This window comes from Aptenodytes forsteri, unplaced genomic scaffold (genome assembly GCF_000699145.1).
Source record: "Aptenodytes forsteri isolate BGI_AS27 unplaced genomic scaffold, ASM69914v1 Scaffold184, whole genome shotgun sequence".
Lineage (NCBI taxonomy): Eukaryota > Metazoa > Chordata > Aves > Sphenisciformes > Spheniscidae > Aptenodytes > Aptenodytes forsteri.
The window spans coordinates 2,251,439-2,274,397 of record NW_008796078.1 but is presented as its reverse complement, the minus strand read 5'-3'; the positions used below and the strand labels follow the sequence as shown (position 1 = coordinate 2,274,397).

General features: G+C 44.4%; 1 protein-coding gene across 2 annotated transcripts in view; it reads left to right on the top strand.

Moving 5' to 3' along the window:
• The window catches only part of PID1 (phosphotyrosine interaction domain containing 1), a 56,036-nt gene extending 34,809 nt beyond the window's left edge, over window positions 1-21,227 (top strand). For both annotated transcript variants that reach the window (XM_009286693.2, XM_009286694.1), the window contains exon 2: window positions 19,247-21,227. In XM_009286693.2, coding sequence (XP_009284968.1) covers window positions 19,247-19,723 — 477 coding nt within the window. In that variant the 3' untranslated portion in view covers window positions 19,724-21,227. The remainder of the gene's footprint in view (window positions 1-19,246) is intronic.
• The last annotated feature ends 1,732 nt before the right edge of the window (window positions 21,228-22,959 follow it).

Sequence of the window (22,959 nt, the reverse complement as noted above, 5' to 3'; positions counted from 1 at the left end):
AGCCATTACTTTCTAGGCTATTGCTTAATTGAGATAAAATTAAACATTACCAGCTGAAGTTATAATATTTTATAAGGGATTTGTACTGCATTATGAGCTGCATCCTTAATGACTGATAATTGCAATCATTTTGGAAGTGTGATGTTCCTTTTTCATGGTAGTAGAACTATAAAACAGGTTTAACAGCAGTGCAACAGAAATAGTTTATCCTTTAAAGGCTTCAGATGGGAAGCCATTCTTCATTTTTATCTTAACAAACGAAGAAAATGCTTTATATTTTCCTTCTAAGTAGCAGTGGACTGTCATGGGAACATGTATGACTAATTTCTCTCGTGTTTCTGTTCTTGAACCTGATTTCCAGTGATGATTTAGGCGTTGAAAGAGGCATTCAGGACGTTAAGCCAAACATTTGGGAACCTTTAGTACTCGATCCGTGTAACCTAGTGGACTCACTTCTTTATCATGCGTTTCCATGGGTAGTGTCTGATAGTTACACAACAGAAATGTACATTTACATTTTAGCATTTAGCATATGTAGGTTATAAAATGCTGAGCTGTTACATACTTCGATCACTCTGGATTTTTTGTTTGTTTGTTTGTTTTTAAAACAAACAAAAGGTCTGATTCCCTGCCCCTGATCTGGTAGAGGTGCTCAGACCCCAGAAGCACCTCTGAAGTAGTAGGTGCTGCTCCAGCCCATGTCCCGGTGACTGAGGAGCTCTGCCAGCTGGTTCTGGGAGACGGGACAACAATGTGCGAACCCCATCTCTCGCTATCTGGGTGAGCACCCTGCTCACCACCCAGGAGACAGGGTGGGTACGGGGCCACTCTTCCTCCGGTCTAGTTTGGATGAAGGTGGCAGCAGCGTGGGGTGCTAGGGAGGGCGTGGGTGGTTGGGGTTGGGCTCCCCGCTGCCATCTCTGCCTGGGGTGGTGCTCCCCACCTGCACCATCCTCCCCGACAGGCCAGCCCGTGGTGGTTAGAGATGTTTTGTGGGGTGTGACTGGGAGCTGGGAAGGAGGTCACACTCACGCTACAGCTGCACCGATGCTACGGTGATGGTAAGGACTTTATCTGACCTCTTGGGATTTCCAGATGATGTTGGTTGCTCTGTTTTAGTATACAACGTCCTTTTCCCTTTCCTTCTCCTGTGTCAGCCTAGAGAGATCACGCATGCCTTGCACAGTAACTTCTCTGCACTTAACTCACTAATCTAACTCGTCCAAGCAAGTGTGTCATCTGCGTATGACCATGAGCTTTCCTTCCTAATAGGCTTGATCATGCCGGAAGACTTTATAAGCCAGCAGAATGGATTTTGATCCCTTTCTGTTTTGGTTTTGGTGCAACACAGCTGTTACAACGGTACCTCAGCTACATTAGGGGCAAGTACAGTATTTATCTTGGCTCCTGGTTCTTATTCACCATATGGCACCACGACGTCGCTCTCGTCTGTTATGGGAGATGCTGTAGTAGTTCCATGTTTCCCTATGTGACATTGATGTACTACCGCACTGTGCATAAACCTGGTGTATCAGGCACCTAGTTGAATGTACTAAACACAGATTTCCACACTGAAAATGCAGTTTATGAAGCCTTTTTTAGTTTTTTGTTGGGTCTCTCTGAGCTTTCCAGATTTGCATTTCAGTCCAAGTCCTTTAATGTGAGCAGCCATGGGCTGTGCAGCTGAAGAAGGAGGTGAAGGAGTAGACATCAGAAAGGCTTCATCATTAAAAAACGGGGATTGCTTCAAATGACAGACATCAGTGTGCAAGAGACTCTACTGGCCGCCACTTTTCTGCTTTCTGTGCTCCGTGCCAGAGGTTAAAATCGTATTTGTTTCTTCAACTTCACAAATGCTGGTGACCCAGTGCGGAGAGGGTCAAAGCCCAAACAACCTTCCTCCTAGGCAATGGCTAGAAGTAACTTCGAGGCAGTATGGAATACTTCAGATAGACATCCATATGACAACTTGGTATTCAAGCCATGAACCAGAGCCAGGGCTTTGCAGTTGCTTCAAGTTGTTTTACTGGCTAGCTTATCTTGGTTATGATAGATCAAACAAGACCATATCATAGGACTTAGAAAGTTTTTGGAAAAGTATTACTACTGCTGTTGCTGAGGAAAGGACTGTTTGTTTTCCCTCTGTGGTGTTCACTAGCAGGAGTTACCTCATGTGTGTTACCAGGGCCCCCAGCTCTGGTTTTCTCTCTGGCCCGGGTATCCTGACCAGCTTTTATGCCTTTGCTTGTTCAAGGGTGTCAAAATCACATTTTCCTTTCAGCTGTTGCTCTTTTGCATGAAGTCACTCTGAGGGGAGCGGGGAAGAGCACTGCTGTGCTCAAAACGCACAGTAAATTCACGTGGGCTGACACGGAGCACTGGAAAGCCCGAGGTCATTTTTGCTCTGTGACCTTGGTGAGTTCCTGCTGTCTGTTGCTTTGCTATCAAAGAGTTGGACACCAGTCTATCTTTTTAATTAAAAAAATAAAATAAATAAATACAGTCATTTCTTAGTAACTTCAAAGCTGATCATCTGTTGGAAAAGAGAAGAGCGATAGCTCCTTTTAACCAGGAATTCAGTGGGTCTTCAGCATAGGAGGTGTTCGGTTTTCCGGCAGTGCTATGCATGTGACAATGTCCTTCAGGTGTCATTAGGGCTTTGTTCATCTGAGAATCATCTGCTGAGAAGTGCATATGAAGTCGAATAAACTGGGATTACAAGAGTTTGCATTCTCTAACAGGTTACGTAGTGATCAAGGAGAGTGACTGTACACATACCTAAGTCAAGGTCTTAACGCTAATTAATTAATTAACACTAAGTCAAGTGTTAATGAAAGCTGCTCTGTGTGGCTTTATCCATCTGCGTGGAAAGATTTGTGTTAGTCTTTTGTTGATTCTTGCAGATTTTTTCCAGGCCTAAGATGATGATTGTGCCATTTGGCAAAGCCCACAGCTTTGTCTCCTTTTCCACACTTGCAGGACACCCTTGGATACAAATTTCTGTTCTGTTATTTTACTGCGTGTGTGTTTACTTCATTTTCATTTCAAAAAAAGAAGGTGCCTGAAGGTGGCAGCTTAGTTGCTGGAATTGGAGAAGAACACAAGCAAGACTGAAACCTGTTCTTGCCATTGCATCCTTGATTTAATTAGTTCAAATGCAAGATCTTAGTTAGACCTGACATTGTGTTGCGTAAGAGTTTTAAGTGTTAGTCGGAAAGTGTGAAGGACATTATGTCTCCTTTGCCTAAAGCATAAAAGGAAAAAAAGAAACTCCAGAGCAGTTTGTGCTCTACATCAAAGAGAAATGTTTGGTTTCCTGATCTCTTTCAGTTTGTAATACAAGTCCAAACCCAATCTATAAGTAGTAGCCAAAGTGATTTTTGCCTTCTCTCAAGTTCTTGCTTGCTAAACCTAACCGTACTGGTTATGTATTTTTCCAAAGTGCATCAGCCTTATATAATGGAGAGTAGATTTTGCTTTGGCGTGTGGTACTGTGCCGTCAGCCTCCTGGACCACCTCCAGGAGAGCACAGGTGGCAGTTCTGCTGGGATCTCACAGCTTCTCTGTTTTTATTAGCCTTTCTGGCTGGTATCCTCTATGGTATGACCCACCCCTGAGATGCGCTTTCTTTGGACCACTCCATGGAATTTCTTCTATTCACCTTCTAAAATTTCTTCCCAATATCTTAAATTGAAAATGTTTGGGTAAACCTTTCAGTGTTCATTCTAATCATTGGTTTGTGATCAGATTAACTCCATTTGAGTGGCTATAAGGAGCCTAGGAGTATCCTCATGGATCACTCAGGGATGTCCACGCACTTCCCTGTGAAGGGTGTACTCTGGTTTGCGATCCACCCTGGAAACAGCTGCATATCCAGCAAGAGCTTTCTTGGGGTCATGTCGTGGCTCTTGCCCTGTTCCACACGTTTCCAGTCTTCCCTATATAAACTTCCCACTTGCTGTGCTTTTCATAGCTTCCACGCTCTGTCCGGGCTCTGTCCCAGGCAGATGCAGCTCACACCTATTTCCATCGCCCGGCCGGTGTGGGCAGCGCTGGTGGGGCACCTCTCCATTGCCAGGATTGCACTTTCCTGGGAGGGAAGGAAGGGAGCAGAGCAAATGGCAGGCAGGAAGGCAGGCAGATGCAAGAAAGTAGTGAAGTTACCTTGCGTCACGAATGCCTCTCCTTTGTATTTGCTGATTCTTGGGTGTTTATGTAGCCAGGACCTGCTCTGCAAAGTGAGTGAGAGTGTGGCAGATGTGGTGGTGTAAAGGCAGTGCTCTCCCATGCTGTTGGGAGGCACCTCTCCTAATGACGCTGTGCTGTGAATGAGACAGACAATGTCCCAACTGCTGCAATCATTGGAAAACTGTGTCTCTTTTTGCAAGGGTAGCACTCTGAGCGTGGCTGCTAGAGCCCAATTTCCATTTCCATTAATTACACTGCTCCCTCATAAATTGCCCTTGCAGTTTCCCTCGGTAATACTATTCATCACCTCCTCTTCTAAACTCTGGATTTGGGGTATACAGGGACACGTAGGCAGCTGCTGTTTATATTTTAATGATACAGCTTGCTAAATGCTTCTTTGAGAAGAAAGGTGTTATAATTAATTCAATGGAATTATTTTGTAGTACGTATATAAGTATATCACCTCCTGTTAGAATAGCGTGGTGTCACTGTATGCATGAAGACAGGAAGCTGCCTATGCACTGCTGAACAATTTGGGATCTTCGGAACCTAAGGCTGTGACAGGCATTACGATATGATGCATTAATGCCATTTCTGGGCGTTAGTGAGTTCATCCCCAGGAGGGCTGTGTTCCAATTCACCAGTGCATGTTGTGTGATCTTGCTGCCATGGGAGGGACTGCCTTGTTCTTGCTCTGGCTGTTTTAAATGGGGAGATTTTTATAATCTCTCTTCGGTGCTTTTGTGAGAAGGGAGATGCAGTTGGTTTGTATCTACATTTTTTTTAAATGAAAATAAAAATCTTACCTTGCTAATGACAAAACATGAAGACAAATTATGATCTATATTGTCTGCCATAGTATTTGGTTTTTCGGGTGGGGACTAACCTCTATTTCAGCTTTTTCTCCTTGGGAAAGAAAAGGTAAACAAGATCCTTCAGAAAAACATCATGTGCTGGCTGCCCTTGCCTGGAGTAAGAAACACTGGGGGTGGTGGTGGTGGTTTTTTCTGCCTTTTTTTTTTTTTGTGAGTTTCTTGTAGCAGCAGGATGTTTTCTTGTAAATAAGATTCCCTCACAGGAATAGCTAGGTTGGCCTGTTCAGATCTGATTTTTGCATACAAGGCTTGAACTTTAATGCTGTTTGTGGGTTTGCGCTGTAATTAAAGAATCTTTGACTTGGTTTCGGCCCAACAAGAGATACCAACTTGTTTTGATGAGGAGGCAGCAGAGGAAAAGAGTGGAAGGCTAGAGACAGATGACAGGGGACAAATAATATAGTGTGTGCTTTTACTGTAAGTATCTACATTTTTAGCATAAAGTAAATCTAAAGTAAATTCTATGTTACCCAAAATGCTGTTTTCCTCTATTGTGCTGTCATATTTAAGCTTATGCATAATTAAACCTAAAATATATGTTATTTTCTATTTAAAAGTATTTAACCAAAATAATAACAGCTTTGGTAGGAAACCAGGCTGTTAGGAGAGACTTGGCAAGGGCTCTAATCCTGTGAGTGAAAGTACAACTGTGCCTCACACCAGCGTTGTATCAAACCTCCCTAGGAACAGGAGCACTTTGACTTTGCTTGCTTCAGCCTAGATGGGGAAAGCTACAGGATTTTAAAAGACAAGTAATTCCTCATTTGATAATGCACACACCGATCTGTCTTGCCAATTTCTGTCTGTATTTCTAGATACCGAGTGGTCAGCTTTTCTCAAAATGCTTGACACGTGTTACTGTCTGTGCTCTTTTGAAAATCTGTCTGTAGATACCTCAAAGCAAAGGGAGAGAGCACTCTATACCCATGGGCTTTCTTGAAATGCCTGGAAATATTTGGTTCCTGCTGTTTGGGGAAGAGAAACCTTCCCCTGTGGGCAGTTTACTCCAGTCTTGGCCATTGCTTTGTCAGTTTGGACCCTGCTTCTTTACGCTTCCCTTTCTGTCTGATACTGGAAAGTGCTGGAGAAAGTATTATGTTCTGGTTGGACTCTTAGTTTGATATGATCAAGAACTATTAAGCTCTTAAAAAGATCTGCTTATTCTATTAAATAATTTTAATAATTATATGGAAAATTGTAAGTGTAGGATGATGATAAATGGCTAAGACTAAGTATTTACTTGTTACAGAGCTGTGAAACACCTTGTTAATGGAAAATGTTTGAGTAATTGTTTATATAGAAAGCAATTATCAGACTTCTGAGATTTTTACCAGATATATATTGCAGTCATAGTTCGCAATATGTTAACTTTTGGGTGGTGAGACCTCACTGAGCTTATTATGCTACGAAATGGCCTGTGCTCCATAGGATGGATGTGTTTGGCTTAGAGGCAATGTCATAGGCAGCCTGTAACGTTCTTTGCTTTAGGAAGCTGTGTTCTGTTGTCATGCTGAAGAGCGATTTCAGAGAGTTAGTGTTGCTTTATCCAGAACTGACCGTCCGTCCCCAGGTAGGCCAAGCAGCAACCGGAGTAAAGGTGCCTGAGCTTCCATGGCAAAGCACCCGCGAGGCTCTCTGCTCCCTACGGCTTGGCCGTGTAGTCCCAGCGACTGCCAGACTGTGAAGAGGAAGACAGAAAATAGGAATGAGTGGAGCTGCTGTCGTATTTCTTTTACCCTAACTTCCCCTAAAGCAACACAGGCTATGGAGGGTAGATGAATGTGATGCTCTGCAGGTTCAGCGATTGCTCTGCATCAGTATTGATCCCACTGTTGTGTTTTGCTGCTGTATCTTTATAGGCTTGCTTTCTTACTATTCATACAAATGCAGAAATCCTCTGCAAATATAAATTGGAGCGATTTTTAAAACCCAGATGGCAGTTTTGGTTGGCTGAGAACTGCAAGACTGGGGCCTTTTTAGAATATTATTGGTTATTATGTTTTTAACTGCAAGTATTTATTGTTGCACGAAGACAGTAAGTGTCAAGAAAAACAGTGAAGGGTTTATTTATTTCCATCATAAGTAGTTTCTTTTTTTCCTTTGATCCCTAAAATTTGCACTGGTTTGTCCTTCATCAAACAGATCAACAGCAGGGCTATTCACTATAGATTTTGTCTTTGCAAAGTCAACTTCAGGGCCAGTGAAAACTATGAAAATGAATTTTCTGCCCTTTGTAAAAGCCATGACCTCTATAATACCAGAGAGATGAACTGTGGATATGAAAGGAGCTCCTAGGAGTTTGCTGTACAACTGGTGTGAATAGTGATTGGGTCTGACCTGCAGCCGTCTGAATTGTACTGGGGGCAAGCTGCTGTAATAGATGATCTAAATTGCAGCAGTGATAAGTAGAACTGTCCCCAGAGAAGAGGACCTTTGCCCCCCTCCCCTTCTTTTCCTCCAGACAGTTCTGCACTTTGGAGTGCCGCCTTTCAGGCTTTCCAAACCAAGGCTCGGTCTTTCCTTTCATCTTGGCTGAAATTAGCACCGTAGAAGTCTCCACGTCTCGGTTTTTGCTCCAGGTGGTTAAGGACTGTGCTTTCTGGCTGCTACGTAGGCTCATCGCCTTAGAGCTGAAATACGTGCCAAGAGAATGGGTTGGAGGCAATGTAGCTTTTTTTGGAGAGGCGCATGGGTGATGCTGTGATTAAATTAGCCAGAAAAGGAGGGAGGCTCCCTCTGTGTCACTGTAAAAGACCTCTCGCTGCCTGGAGAAATTCCCAGGAGATGAACCTCTCTGGAGCCCGGGTAGTCTGCATGAATACCCAATTCACTGGATGCTCACGGGGGCTACGGGTCGCTTTCAGATCTTTCTGTACCGGTTGGAAAGACATTATCCGAATGGAAAGTGACTGTATTGAAGGCACAGGCAAGCACTAAATTCATTGTGGAAACAGGACCTTGGAGGCACTGTGAACCATGGCTTTCGAAATGAATTAAAAACTGTGTGGCACCATTGTCTTCCATCATTATACTCCATGGGACATATTTGTTCTTTTAAAATCGTTTGTTTAGTCTGCTAACATACTGTTGCATTGTTGAGTGGGAAATTTCTGGTTAAATTGTAATATAGTGTCACATACCTTAGAGGCAGGGATGTTGTATTCTTTCTGTCTGTGCAGAGCCTGTGTTGCTATGGCCCTGATCCAGAATTTGGTAATACAAACAAACATAAATAATAAATCAGGTATATTTATCTAAGGGCTCATTTAGCCATAAAAAGAGTTGTTTAACTATGTTCTCTTTTTAATAATGTATTTAGTGCTTTTTATTAGGTTGAAATATGCAAGGTCTCTTTTTCATTGCTGCAGTGTAAGAGCTCCATCCCAGTGTAGGCACTGTATTTCTTCCTCAGCCTTCAAAAAAGACTTTTCCTGGAGATGCTAAAACTTGTGAGAGCTGGAGAAATCTCTAAGGGTTTTGCTAAGTGATGGAACTCATTTCACACAGTGACACATGAAGGAGATGTAAAACTAATGACCGAGCACCTTAATAGGAGACTTTGCAGGTGCGGGTATAGTTACATTTACATGGGGGGTGATTTTTCTGTGTTTCCCCCGTTCTCTTCAGGGAATGCGTTTCATTTGCAGTGTGGGGAGGATAGCAGAAGGAGCCAGTGCTGCCATTTCTGGGTCTCTCTCATGTCTGTGGTTTATTTCGTAATTTTTTCTTTTTTTGGATGTTACTGGTCTTACGGCTCTCAGGGGGAGGAAGAACTGAAATGGTTTAGTTGTCGTTATTTTTCTTCTGTTCTTCCTGCGATGTAGGCCTGACACTTCTCTTGAAATACAAACCCAATTTGTAGTTATCTTCAGTGGTCCCCGAACCTGGCTCCCTTCCCTTTTGCTCTTAATTTCAGGTGTTGTCAAGTTGTGCCAGGAAGCAAGTGCAGTTGAGATGCTTGGTCTCCAGAACTGAATGTCTTAGTAACACGGGCTTTGTTCAGTTTTATTACTTGGCATCTTCTTTTAAAAGGAGGAACTGAAGGGGAAACGCAAGGATCTGGTGGGGAATGCTCAAAGAAGGGAACCTTGAGGGCAGATCTCTTAGCCATAAAAGATCCTGAAAGACACGCGCTTTGCATGGCTTTCTGGGAGTGCTTCAGTGTCCAAAGTCTTGGAGAAATTGTAAAATGCACATGCCTTGGTGGAAACAGTGGCCCAAGTTATATAGCCATTCCCGTACTCGCTCTTTGCATGCTCCATTAGGTACAATTGGAGAAGTTTTTGTAGGACCGGTGCCTAAGTGAGCTTTCTGTGGGTTGGAAAGGAAGGGGAAGAAAGTAAAAGCAAACAGCCTGCTCCCCCCGCCTCTGCCCGTGGGCTCCTTCCCTCTGCTACGAGACAGCAGCAGTGAGGAGCCCAGGACCGAAAAGCTTTCTGAAACACGATGAGTTGCTTAATCAGATTTCCATGCTTGGTTTGAACCTCATGTAAATAAAGAATGTGTAGGGAAAAAAGCTTGTGTGTAATTTGAACATAAATGTGAAGGTAGATGTCTGTTTGGGGGAGATCACGATCATACAAACTTACGCCACTTTCTCCTGGCAGAAGGGACGTTCTCAAAGTGAGGGTTTTGAGGTGGCAGAGGAGAGGTTTTGGAAGGACTTTTTGTGAAGGAAACTCCAAGTAATCGCAAATAGTGACTGCAGTGTGGGGTGGTTTTCTTCTCCCTTCCCTGGCTGCCTCCACATCTCTCCTCGCCCTGGGAAGACTCCTGAAGGACAGCGGGAAATGAACTGGCTTATCCAAGAATTAATTTCAACCCAGTGGTAACTGGGCACAGAGAAAGGAAGTTATGTGAGGCAATGAAAGGAGACAAAGAAGGAAAGTGATCTAAATAGCAACATAAAGAAAATGTTTGGGAATAAATGTAATCATCAACTTGTACAGTAGGGTGTCCGGCAGCCCTGCTGAGGTTGTGTATGATCGATGTATTTGTTCATTCAGTTATGTCTTGCACTACAACATTTTTAAATCGCTGCTAGAATTAAATTGATTTCTGGAGTTTTAAATAGCGCAGCGTAAATCTTCCGCTCACACCAGGACCCAAGTGTCTCCGACTGCAAGCTAGCTGCAGTTTGCCAGTTCCACTTGATTTCATTTCAGACTCATCCCCGCAAGCCAAACCACAAAAAGAGCTTCTTGTCCAGTGGAAAATGAAATGTAAGAGGTGATCCTTTTGTTGCTAACGGGAGGTTGCAGGGAGCAGAGCTGGCTCTTGCTGAGGTTGTGTTTGGGCTTGGTTAACCATTTTGCCAATTAGGCCGAGACTCCTGGTCGCTGGATATAAGTTAGATGCTCTTAGGTCTAACTGAGGACAGTAGTTTAATACCCAGGGTAGTTTATAAAGAAGCTTGTTGAGCAGCAGCCTGATGTAATGAAAGGTGAAAAGCTTGGACCGTTGCGTTTCTCAGGGTTGTGTTTCTGAGGGAGAGCTCTGCTTGCTGCCTTATTTATCCCGCACTGGCTATTTGGCCTATGGAGCCAGTGGGCTTTTTCTTGTTTGCTTTTGTTCCTCTCAGATCTCACCAATTAAGCTGTCGAGGGTAAATTTTTTCTCTTCCAGTGTATTTATTTATTAGCTCTTAAACTTGCCAAATGTCAATGTGTTTTCCCCCCCTCTCCCCTAGGCAGTGGGGGTTAGCGTTGGTGATGGGGCTGGTCGCGTGGGGTAAGGAGGGCTCCGCTCCTGTGGGCACTCTGCAGAGGTTTTTGCCTTCTGCTCCCCTCCCCAAGCGCCATCAGCGGGAGGCCTGGCAGAGCTCTGCTCTGGGAGGACTGGGGTTTTATTTGGCCGGGACGAGGGGCTCTGGGATGTCTGTGTGCTCTTGGGTGTCTCGCTCAGAGCTGGGACAGGATCTCGGAGATGTGCCCTGCGCTTGACGTCCGTCGTCCGCAGTCTGTGGAGTGTTTGTCCTGCTCGGTGTCTGAGGAATGAGAGGTCCTTTGTGGGTGAGCTCTGCCCTCCATCAAAAAAGCCCCATGCCTGAGATGCTGCCCTGGCAGATGTGGGACTGGACGTTGGGACACCCACCCTGGACCATGATAACTCATCTGCTCTGCCTGCTGCCGTGTTAAAGGGCTTTCCTAGGCTAGCACAGAAGCAGCAGTGAAATTGGTAATATGTTTTTCTTTCTACTGGGGATGAGCATTTTTCAAGAAAAGGCATTTTCACAGTGCCCCAGCTCCTCCTTCACCTGCTACAGCTGCCTGGAAGCGCAGGGGCTGTAAAACCTAGAAGAATAATGGTGGGTTAAAAATAACCAGAGCTCTTGTGTCCTTTAAAGAGATTTAGGTATCCCTAAAAGGGATTGAGTTACGTCCAAAATGACTGCCCCGCGCTGTCACTTTATACCTTACTTGTGTGGTGAACCCTTCCTGGGACTGAGCTGAGGCAGGATCTGCTGCACGGCCACAGCTGAGAAACACATGGGAAAATAAAGGCACCTGTGAAGGGCTGCTGCGAGCATGGCTGTGGGACAGACGGACAGAGGGAGGGAGGGAGGGAGGGAAGGAGCAGCTGCTGCCCAGCGGTTGTTTTTCCAAAGGAGTTCTGAAGATGTAAAGAGTTGAATGCATTTCTTGCTGGGCTTGTTTATTATTTTTGTTTTTGAGGGGGAATTTTAGCATTGTTTTAAGACTTAGGTTCAGCTTTGTTCCCACTAAAGGAGTCAGATGCTAGCTGTTGACTTAACTGCTGAAGAGGTGCTGACACTACCAGCTTTTTCTGGAGCTACTCTTTGATTCCTTGGAATAAATCAGACATTAACTACTGATCTTTTTTTCCCTCCCTCCTAAACCGGAGGGCAGCCGTCAGCCGATGGTTATTTTCCATTAAAAGGTTGCCCAGCTCAGTCTGTTCTCCCTCTGAATTTCATCTCCAAAATAAAACAGTTCTTCGCATATTTCTGTAAGCCACGTTACTGCATTTACTGAGTATTTCTGTGTGCTGAGGAGCTCTGCGGTTCCCACAAAGACCCTCATGTTTGTGCTGCGAAGGCTTTGCCTGGATGGCGGGCAGTGTGGGTGAGGAAGCAGTGACGGGCAGAGGGAAACTGTGCAGCCTTTTTCCTTAACTGAGATAGTTTGTTGGGTCTTACTTAAGCAAACGTTGCTTGAATGCAGTTCACGGTATTTGGTCAGCGATCCAGTGGAATGTCTGGGATATTTTTGTTTTTCCTCCGGAGCCAAAAAGCAGTTTTTGGCTCTAAATCGCAAAGCCGCCAGCCTGAGGCAGAGTCACTGCGCCTGAGGGCGAGGAGAGCCGAGCCGCCGCGGTGGTGCGGCGAGGCAGGCACCCTGGCTGGCACGGAGCGCTCCCTCTGCGCCAGCAGCTGGGTGTGTTAATTAAAGGTGTTGCAAGTGACTCTGCAGCTAAATTTGCTTTTACTGAAATGAAAGGTGTGCCGTGACTGACTGAGCTGCCGGGCAGCCCGCTACGGGCCTGTCCCGCTCGTATCCCAGCTCCGCTGTGGATAAAAAAACCCCCAGTTTCAGCGCTCAAAGCTGTGTGACTCCGGTGAGCCCTGACCCTCCCCGGCCACCCAGGGTGGGAGCCCTGTGGGCTTTGTGCACGCTGCCATTGCAATGAAGCTCCCCGCCGGCCACCTTGGCTCCTGGCCGGCTTTCCAAACGCTGCACTGCGTTGTCCCCCGGCCCCGAGGGACCAGCAGACATCCTGGTGGGTCCTGCCAGGCTGCCCAGGGCTCCTCTCGGAGAGTCTCTCCAAAGCTTTGTGACCGGGGACGGGAGGGTAACGTGCTGCGTGAAGGGGAGGTATTCCAGGTGGCAGTGGCCATGGGGAAACATGCCCTTTTAATCTTATTTTTTTCTTGTATATGTTTTTCTTTGTTTTTGGCTCTGAACTAAAAAAGGTGATGTTGGGGATCCACCAGCACCATATCTAATGCAATCTTCTGATGCCTTTTGGGGCACTGGAGCCATCCAGACAGCTTTGGACTTCACCAAGCCCGGTGCCTGGTGGTGTGGCTGGCTGCTGGGGCACAGGGAGACCCGAGCGCAGGTTTTCTGAGTAGCAGCTTCTCGCAGTGTTTTCCAGACCTGGTAACGATGTGGAGATCGAGCTTGCTTTGTTCTGGCCTCGACAATACGTGCACGGAGGCTGGGCGAAGCTTGGGCTTTCTTGTCCTGCGTGTGCTTTTGCATTGCTAACCCGGAGAGCCTCTGCATGTTTATCTGTGCTCCAGCGGCAATTTATAACAAGACATGCATGCGTCTTCCCATACCTGCTTTTGGCTGCTCCTTTCTTCAAGTCTCCTCTGTATTCCTCTTAAATATTTTTGCGAATTTACCCAATCTTTAGGCTGGTGCTTCTTGCTTGGCCAGGACAAGCTGACGGCTTACTTGCCGACAGGAGGGTCTATACCTGTGCATCCTGACACAGACCCTTCCAATCGTTTTTTCATTACCACATACCCTGAAGTTGCCATAGGAGAAATTCTTCTGATTTCAGGAAGAAAATGTCTCATTACCTCTGTTTGCCTCACCTTTAAGTGAAGAATATCTTTCTGTCTCGGATCAAACATAATCAGTTGCAACTAGACCAGATCTGAGGCTAAAAGAATGTTTATTTTAAAATACAGATTGACAAAAGGGACAGTTGCCTATTACTAAGATTTGCATAAGATTCAAGATCCTCTAGGGCATCCTCTGGTGACTGCAAATATGCAGAGTAAATACCTGCTGGCTCAAGTTCAGTGCTCTATTTGCTTTAATTTTTTCATTTTCTTTGTTAATTTTGTTGACAAAGACTCTCATTATCTGGCGTGGAAGAAATACTTATATTAAAGAAATAACTAAGTAGTTAATTTTCCATATGGTCCTTTGATCCATATGGTCTTGAATAATGAGAGAGCCCAGAGTCCTGTGTGCGTACGTGTTCCCATGCCAGACTCCTGTGCCGAGAGAGCATCTGCCCTCATGTAATGTAATTACGGATCTTTACAACTTGGATCTGCTTTCTTGGAGCAATACTAGTCTGTGGACCGGGGACAGGGAACAGAGGGAGAAAAAGAAATTGGGCCGCCTAACTTTAGGTGCCCAACTGAGGCTCGTGACTTAGGAGCAGTATGGACTTAGGGTCCATAGGGGTGTCAGATCGACACATGCAGGAGCTAAGCTGTTCTTTATCTCATAGGAGCTGCAAGTAAACAATGTGAGGTCAGTGATAAAGAAAAGAATTGAGCATGGAAAGTAAAACCCCCTTATTACTTCTGACAAATCGTGCTGTACTAGAAGTGAAAATGTCTATGGCAGCTGCTCTATTGGTCTTTTCAAAGTTGGTAAGCTCTTGAGCCTAGTTATTAAAAGATATTTTCACTATACGTTATTGGACTGAAGGGGTTGAAAACAACAATGTCAAAATACTCAGGTGTTTGTGTGTGTCCAGGACAGTGCATGAAAGATGACATCGATTAATCTTCATGTCCTTTGACGTGAGACATCTCTACTTGTCAGATGGCTGTGGCTGTGTTAGGAAAGGGCAAAGGCACAGCATTTTTCTATTGAGGACAGTTTTGTCAGATTCTGACACTGATGTTGGCACGTCTCTAGGGTGAAATAAGGAGCTCTTCGGAGCATCTTGGCTTTTGCTAAAGGTTTGAATGTTTGCAAGCACAAAAGTGCTGAAACCACAAGTGTATTTCATGTCATGTTGGGTGACAGTGGCTTGCCGGGGAGCGAAGGATCAGATGGAAAATGCCAGTTTGCCATAGAAAGGCTGGAAAGAATGTGGATAATTTTTAACATGCACCAGAAGTTGTTGCGAGTTTTATCTTCCAGGAATCCATGTGAAAGATGGAACACACAAACCAAAGGACTGAAAGTGCCATAGAGAAATATATTCCTACCCCTGGAAGAAGATATGATATGAAATGCCTTTATTGCTTAAGGTTAACACAGTGGCATTGAGCTGGCTTTTCCATTCCTTTTCTCACTTAAAATACAGTGTTCAAAACAGGTAAAGGCTGCAACGGCAATAATCATAATTTACACGTTACAACCAACCCGTGGCTACTCTGCCTTGCACTGAGGCTAGAGGGGAGGGAACGCGGCTACTGGCCTCGGTGTGTATGGGATGGCACTTGCTAGAGGACATGCCATGCTGTCACAAATCAGTCATCTTCCTGGACTGATGTTTGCTGCCAGGTGACCTCTGTCCAGTGTTTCGGAGGAAGGAAAAGCATTATTCGGTCCTGGTGAACTCTGGCTGGTGGTCAGAGCTGTATTATCACAGATGCAGCTTTCGGCCTGAGCTGTGGCTATTGCCAGTCCTTGTCAATGATTACCCTCTAGTTAGTAAGGCTCTACGGTTGAGTCTGTTCAGGCACTTCTTCAGTGTGTGTTTGCACATCCACACATAATAATAATAATAATAATGATGATGATGATGATGATGATGATGATGTCTTTCTGTGCCCTTCACATCTGGTTCTTACGAGTATTAAAGATGAAATTCTTTTTTTTTTTTTTTAATACATCCTGCTAGCTTCACACTGATGAGACACCATCGATTTTAATGGAAAAGACCACCAGTGGGAATTTTTGCCTCAAAATAATTTTCTTCTCCATCTGATAAGGGAAGGAATAATCTGTTCTTTGATCTTTGGTTGGCAAACTTGCAAATCGGAAAGGAAGATGGTTGTACTGCAATAGCTTTACTCTAGTGATGTGTGTGGTCAATGGTTTCTGGGCATTTAAGTAAAGGTGGGTGTGCTGTGAGACGTGATGAAATAGCAGCTGAAATGCGGGGAGCATTGCTTGTGGAATAACCTCGTAACTGAGAGCTCAGGGAGAAGTGCCCTATAAATCCATCTTTTGCCGGTTTTAGTTTATACTGGTACCGTCCCTGCAATTATGCAAACATTAATATCTAAGTTACTAAATTGGCCAGCTCCAGGTGGACTAATATGTAATGGATAACGTGTAGATGATATTTAATCATGAAGAAAACTTTGTTCTGAACAGGATGCTGCCTTTTTTTGTGTCAAATATTCGAGGTGCCTCGCCAGCCCCTGTATCCCTGTTCTGTATTTAGCAGGGGACCATGAAGCGATGAAATGTTAGACATCTGTCTTCACTAAGAGCTTTGGTAATGCTACTCTTGTGAAATGCTTGTATCTCAACTAGGAAAAAAAATGATCGTTTGTTTAAAAAGAAACAAAAAAACCCAGCAGTAGTAGGTGTTGATGTTTCTATGTAAGACACAGTACAGGAGAGACTCTAAACCAGAGGTTTTGTTTATTCTCTCTCCTGTGAACTCCTTGTTGCAATGTCTAAGCACCTTATAAATATTTATGAATGGGTCCTCAAAGGAAAATGAAATTTATATAATGGAGATGCAAAGGGGTGTTAAACGAAGCAACTTTCCAAAGGTTCCTACGCAGTTATACTGTGACAGAACTGGGACAGTAAATCAGACCATTACGTCCCATTTTGGTAAACAAGCCATCATCCCATCCTTCTTCGTAAAATACAAATACTTTATTTGTAAGGAAATATATTTTTTTTTTGTGTGACTTCACACTTAAGCAGGCCACGCACGGATTGATGGCCAACAGGGGGTTGCAGTTAGCGGCAGGGAAGGAACAGAGAGAACGTTAAACTCAATTTACGCTCCCGTGTGACAACCCGCTCCGGTCTTGCTCCTCAGCTGCCAGAGGTGTCCCGAGCATCACTTGGGAGTCGTCCGTGCTGAGAAGCTGGTGCTCTGTGTGCTGGGGGTGAATTTGCAGCACCGAGCTCAGCAGCGCTGACTGCCTGGGAAGACCTGTACTAATGCTTCCTAAGTGGGACGTAGCTGCCTTTGCTTTCCTCTCCTCTCCCATTCCTCACGCCGTTGCGGCAGGGCAGCTTACGTGCTGTCAACAGCTTCCTCTTGCAGACAAGCCCGTAATGAAACAATTCCCTGCGTTTACTGTTGTGCGCTAACCAGAGGTGCTTATTTCTGCGTGCTCCAAGTGATACCCGTCTTCTCCAAACAGCCTCTCTCCTGCGGCCGGGGATTCAAAACTGTATTTAGGCAGTGACAAAATGCGTGAGCAAGAGGCTAATTCTCTGTTCCTCAGGGTTTAAAGGCTTTGTGCAAATCTCTTTGAAGTCAGCGAAGGACTTCTGTTACTGCAGCGGGCTTTGACTCTAACCCCAAATGCTCAGTTAATTTACAGTGCGTGTTAGTCTTTTGTTAGCTGGCTTGTGAATATGAAATGGTGCTGAGCGAACCTTTCAAATACATCGAATGTGCAAATTTGCACACCGATCTTGATCTTTTCAAAGCGATATGATTGTGGATATATGTTGAAATACTCCCCCCCCCCCCCCCAGTATGTTGCATGCGCATTCCCCTTTGGTCTTGTATGTGCTGTTTGCATGTGTTTAGTTGGCGCTGTGAGCTCTGAGGTTTGCTTTTAAGTTATTCCACAGTACTTCAGGGAACTCAACTCTCATTGCTAATAAAATAAAATAAAGCAGAACACTGGTAGGTCTTGCCTTGTTAACTGTTCTAGCTGTTGTGTTTCCCACTGTTTCAAAAAATATGAAGCTTTATAAGATTTAACATATTCCCAGTGCAAAGCATGAATATTTATAGGCAAAGAATAAGACTTCCCATTTTGAAATGTCAATGCTATGAAATTGGTTTTTTGGCAGGCGTGATTAAGCCACACGGACTTCCAAGAATGTTTTGTAAGCTTTTTCCTAATTATGGCTTAATTTAGGTCTCTCAGTTTAACAAAACCTATGAAGCTTGCAGCAAAATATTTTTCTTATGGAAAATTTTGTTTGCATGGAATACAAATCCTGTATTCCTTGTGGGGGTGATTTTTTTTACTGTGTTTAAATGTGGAAATCCCATATTTTTTCTTTGCATTTCTTAAAGCATATACAAAATAAAAATAGCTGATACTGCGTGTTTAATACAGAATTTTGAAGAAATTAGTTTGGAAAGTGCATGGGATTACTTTTTTTCCTCCAAACGCCTTGCGTAAAATGCACATAAGACATCAAGCAAGAGGCACAAGATTCTGCCTCAAGCAGTTACTGCTGCAGGAGACAAATTAGCAGCAATTTTGCTTTCATATAGTTGTTCTTAAATGCACCGTTCTGACAACAGCAATAAGTAGAATAATCTGCATAATTGTATTTATGTGGCGTTGATTTGTCTTTTCTAGAGGAAATCCCTTTTCCCAGATAAAATAATCTTCCATTCAGCTGTAAGTGGAAGAAAGCCTCTTTAGCAGCTGCACAGATTTAGGGGAATGTTTCTGCGCAGGCTTAACACAGAATTTTGATATGGACCTCTCAGTGAATTTGATTTTTGGTGAACAAAATACAGTAAGGGCACTAAAACCACCTTGCTTTCCTGTGCAGATTGGATAACAGGATATTTATTCAAAAGAGCTAGGCAGAAAAGCACAGAGATGATGTGATTAAACTAAGGTAGATTTATTACTAGATTATTTTAACAGCGTATTTTCTTAAATTGAGGTAATAAATGTCTCAGCCCTGCTCAAAGGTAGAGTTTTGAACAGCTTTGAGCTATTCCTGGCTTAATACTTAAGTCAAAACAGCAGAAGTGGTGGAAAAACAGGATCATTTTGGAAAAAAAAACATTCAGACAGTTTAAAACCTTCTGCCGTGATCATGCTTTTCTGACCCCCTGCAGCCTTGCCTTATCAAACTGAGAACGTCTCGGTCTCCCTAATATTAATGTTTGAAATACGATACAAATAAATCATCTGAATAAAGTAGAAAGAAAAAAAAGTGGTTAGCACTTAGGCTTGCTAACATGAGCTTAGAGGTACAGTCATGGGCTCTAAAGCTGGGCTTTCCAGGGGAGCTGAAGAGAGTGAAATCCCTTGAAACTCAGAGACTGAACATTTTTAACATCTGGGTTTGAATGGTGAAGTCAGCATCTGAAAAAGCAAATATCTGGAAAGCAGTCTGAAAACTGTTTTACTGAAGATGATGGGGGAAATTGGGGAGTTTGCGGTGGGTGGGGAGGGGGTGTGCTTTTATTTTGCAGATAAAGGGAAGTTCCCTGGGATGGCAGAAAGCAACGCCGGAGTCTGCTGTCTGTGTTTCACCTGTCTTTGCTCTTCTTTTCAGGTTACATATTTGGGTAAGGTTTCCACAACAGGGATGCAGTTTTTGTCAGGCTGCACAGAGAAACCAGTCATTGAATTATGGAAGAAGCACACGCTCGCCAGGGAGGATATTTACCCAGCTAACGCCCTTCTGGAAATTCGCCCTTTCCAAGTCTGGCTGCATCATCTGGACCTCAAAGGCGAGGCGACAGTCCACATGGATACCTTTCAGGTAGCACGTATAGCCTACTGCACTGCTGACCACAACGTCAGCCCGAATATCTTTGCTTGGGTCTATCGGGAGATCAACGATGACTTGTCCTACCAGATGGACTGCCATGCTGTAGAGTGTGAGAGCAAGCTGGAGGCCAAGAAGCTGGCCCATGCCATGATGGAGGCCTTTAAGAAGACTTTTCACAGCATGAAAAGCGATGGCCGGATCCACAGGAACAGCTCATCAGAGGAAGTGTCTCATGAATTTGAATCTGACGATGGCTGACTGAACTCATTCGCGGTTCAGCAAAGGCAGAAATGGCCTAGGGAATGAGAGCTGATAGATGAATAAGCAACAATTGAAATTGGGGAATGAAAGGACTGCCAAACACTCGTCTGACCAGCTTTTTAAATCAAAAGAGCAATTCAGTACCTACAGATATGCATCATTAAAGTAATTATGTTACATTGAAATCTGCTGCTGTTGTAAAAGTGAGAAAAAAAGCTCCCTCCCCCTTCTCTCTCACCCACCCATCACTGTCCCTTTCTCGTCTCCGTAGTTCAGGTGCATACCATGAAGTAGAGTCATTCCTGTTTGTCTTATAAGACTGGTCAGGCAATTTTATTAGTTGCTCCTCTGGCATTCCTAGCTGGGGGCTGATGCACAAGAGCAAGTAGACCTGGAAAGCCCTAATGGTTCCCGAAGAATCTTTCTCCGCGATGCATCACAAAAATCCTTTGACCGTACATAGGCTAAGACAGCCATGCATAGCCTTTTAGACTAATGGCCTGGCATTCTGCAGTTAATTCACATTTCACAGATAAAAAACGAAAGAAGATGCTTGTATGTACACATTATATCATATGCTATCCTTTATTTTATTCATTGTACCTATTTTCTTAATATACCTGCTGCCACGTCTTTCACCCAGCACCAGTAGTTGCAGTTTCAGACTATATACTGCAGGATACCAAAAAGGGGTGGGCAAAAATACTCTGCGATTGCTAGGGGTACAGCGAGCCAGCACCGCTATCTCTGCATTTTCCAGCCCTGATGTGCTCCGCAGGAGGGGGGCCCACTGGTAAGAGCTGAGGGACACTTGGGTCTGTCAGTGCTTAAACTGTGACTTCTCATCAACCTCAGGTCTGAAGCGATACGAGCACGGTAGCCTCAACTCCGTGTTACCGGTCTCCGCATTGCCGGTCGGGTGGCCCTGGTGGGATGGAGCTGGCAGTGCCTCGTCGCACAGCCGGGGCTGCGTTACTGTAAAGATCAAAGGAAACGGTCCCTTAGGAGTCAGGTTTGAACATCTGTTCTGGTTGAGAAGCTCATGTTAAGATTCCCCTGTCTTTCCTTGTTCACAGATACACAGAGTCACGCCTTTCTTAATTGCAGATGTTTAATAAAACTCAAATAAAAGGAAAAACTTGTTTCACTTTGATATTTTCTTAAGGCCGAGAGCAGATCAATAGTTTGCAAGTAATGCTGCTCCTTTATACAATTTTCTTCATAATTACAGTAATGTTAGGGGCACTAGGGCACCTTACAGAAGCCTTAAAAGAAAGCTAATGGAAGCAGATAGCTCTATGTCTGTGTTTCGTGGGTCTCTATGTTTGTACGTGAGAGTGTATGTGTGAGTCCAGTGTTAAAGCATGTAGGTTGAGCACGGAGACATATTGAGGAGGGCCCACACCTCTTGAAAATATGCTTGTTGCTTTACAATGTATGTAAACTATTCTCCAGCATAAATGCATTCATACTTTAATAAAAAAAAAAGTTTTGAGTTAAAGCTTGGGAGTTTTAAGCTGTCTTTCCAATGCAAACTCTGTGGTTTTGTTTTATGTGTGTGGGTTCTGTGTTCATTTCGTTTAGTGGAATGAAAATGTTAATTTATTTCCATTTAGTATTACATCAGTCTCCATGAGATTTACCTTTAATATTTTTAAATTATTTTCTTTTAAATATTTAGGTAAATTATTGCTGTGAGATGGTTTTTTTTTTTACCTTTGCTGTGTGTGGACATGATTTATAATTTCTGCTTTGCAGGAGGTGGCAGAGATACCCCCCCACACACACACACCTGGCCGGTTGAAACGAGCTCTGCTGAGCGGGAGCAGTATCTTGCCCTGCTTACAGAAATCACAGAGTGGCTCAGGATTGGCGTTAGATGGTGGGACGGGGAATAAAACGCCGGGCCGGCAGCTTCCAGAACTGTTTCTCTCCGAATCTTTGGATGATCCAGTGTTTCCAAATACGGCTCTAAAAATGATTTACTTTTTAATTCTCACAAGGCTCATTTGGAAGTGGAGGGTCATGTATGGGCTATGTGCGGGTCAAAAAAAAAAAAAAAGAGTCCTGCCATTTATGTATCTGTCTTTTTGACCAAAGGCAAAATTAGGCAAAACTTCCTTCAACTTTTGACAAATTACTTTCTTTTGCTCGGAGCTGTAATCACGTGTTAGTTTCTTTACTTGTTTGGATGCTCCGCCACCAAAGCTGCTGTCAATCAGCGTGTGGAATCCCCTGCTTCATCCTCCCAGCCAGATGTCCCTGCTGACAGCGGAGAGGTTTGACTGCGAGTCCCAGCTCTTAACCGAGGGCTGCTTGAGTGTGGCGGGGGGAGAAGGAAGACACCAGCCCTCCTCACACACAGGACCCGAGATGCCTCCTGCCTGCCCTACAGAGGACTACGGCGGATGATTTGGGTTTGGGTTTTCTACTTTTGGAGCAAAAACTTAGAAGCGTGGGGTGTGTTTCTGCCGTGGGGGTGGGTGTGATCCTTCTGACCGACACAGCCTGCCCTTCTCACCAAGCAGTCCGGGCCAGGGCACAACTGGACAGAAACGTTGTCATCATTTTATTTTTAATCATGGTCTTTCCTCTAACATGCTGGGTTCTGCTGAAAAGATCCTATCTCCCTAAGTCACCCGCGGGTGTGGGTTATGCGAAGGATACCTTTGGTGGGGTTTTTCTTGTGGTCTTTTTTTTTTTTTTTTTTTTTTTTTTTTTTTTTTTAAGGACAGTCTAAATTTCTGCAAACAGTGCTGGCTTTATTTGGGAGCAACACACAGAAACCATAGACGGAAATGCAAAGGGTTGCTCCAACGTGCTTTTATTCTGCACCCTGAAGTGGTGTCTTGCTGCTCCCCTTGTCACGTCTGTGACTGGCAGCATCTGCCAGCGGGAGCCCTGGGCTATGGCGTTACTCCCCCCCGTAGCCCGCAGCCACGTGGTGTTACCCAGAACAGGAATAATCCGGGAGTGTGATTTTAAGCTCTTTCGTCTGCAGATCATTGTCTACGGTGATGCTCCATGTCAGGGCACGGCGTCATGCGTTGATGTTAGCAGCACCGCGGTGCACTCCCTCGGTGATGGGGATGCAGGTTACTCGGTTGTGGTTTCGGACTGTCGTATTTCATGGCTTGGTGTCGGAGAAATGGATGCTTTTGGGAACACAGGGCTTGCCTGTTTGCTAGTTGCCTACCTGCATTTGGAAATCTGTTCCAGGGTGCTGATTAGGA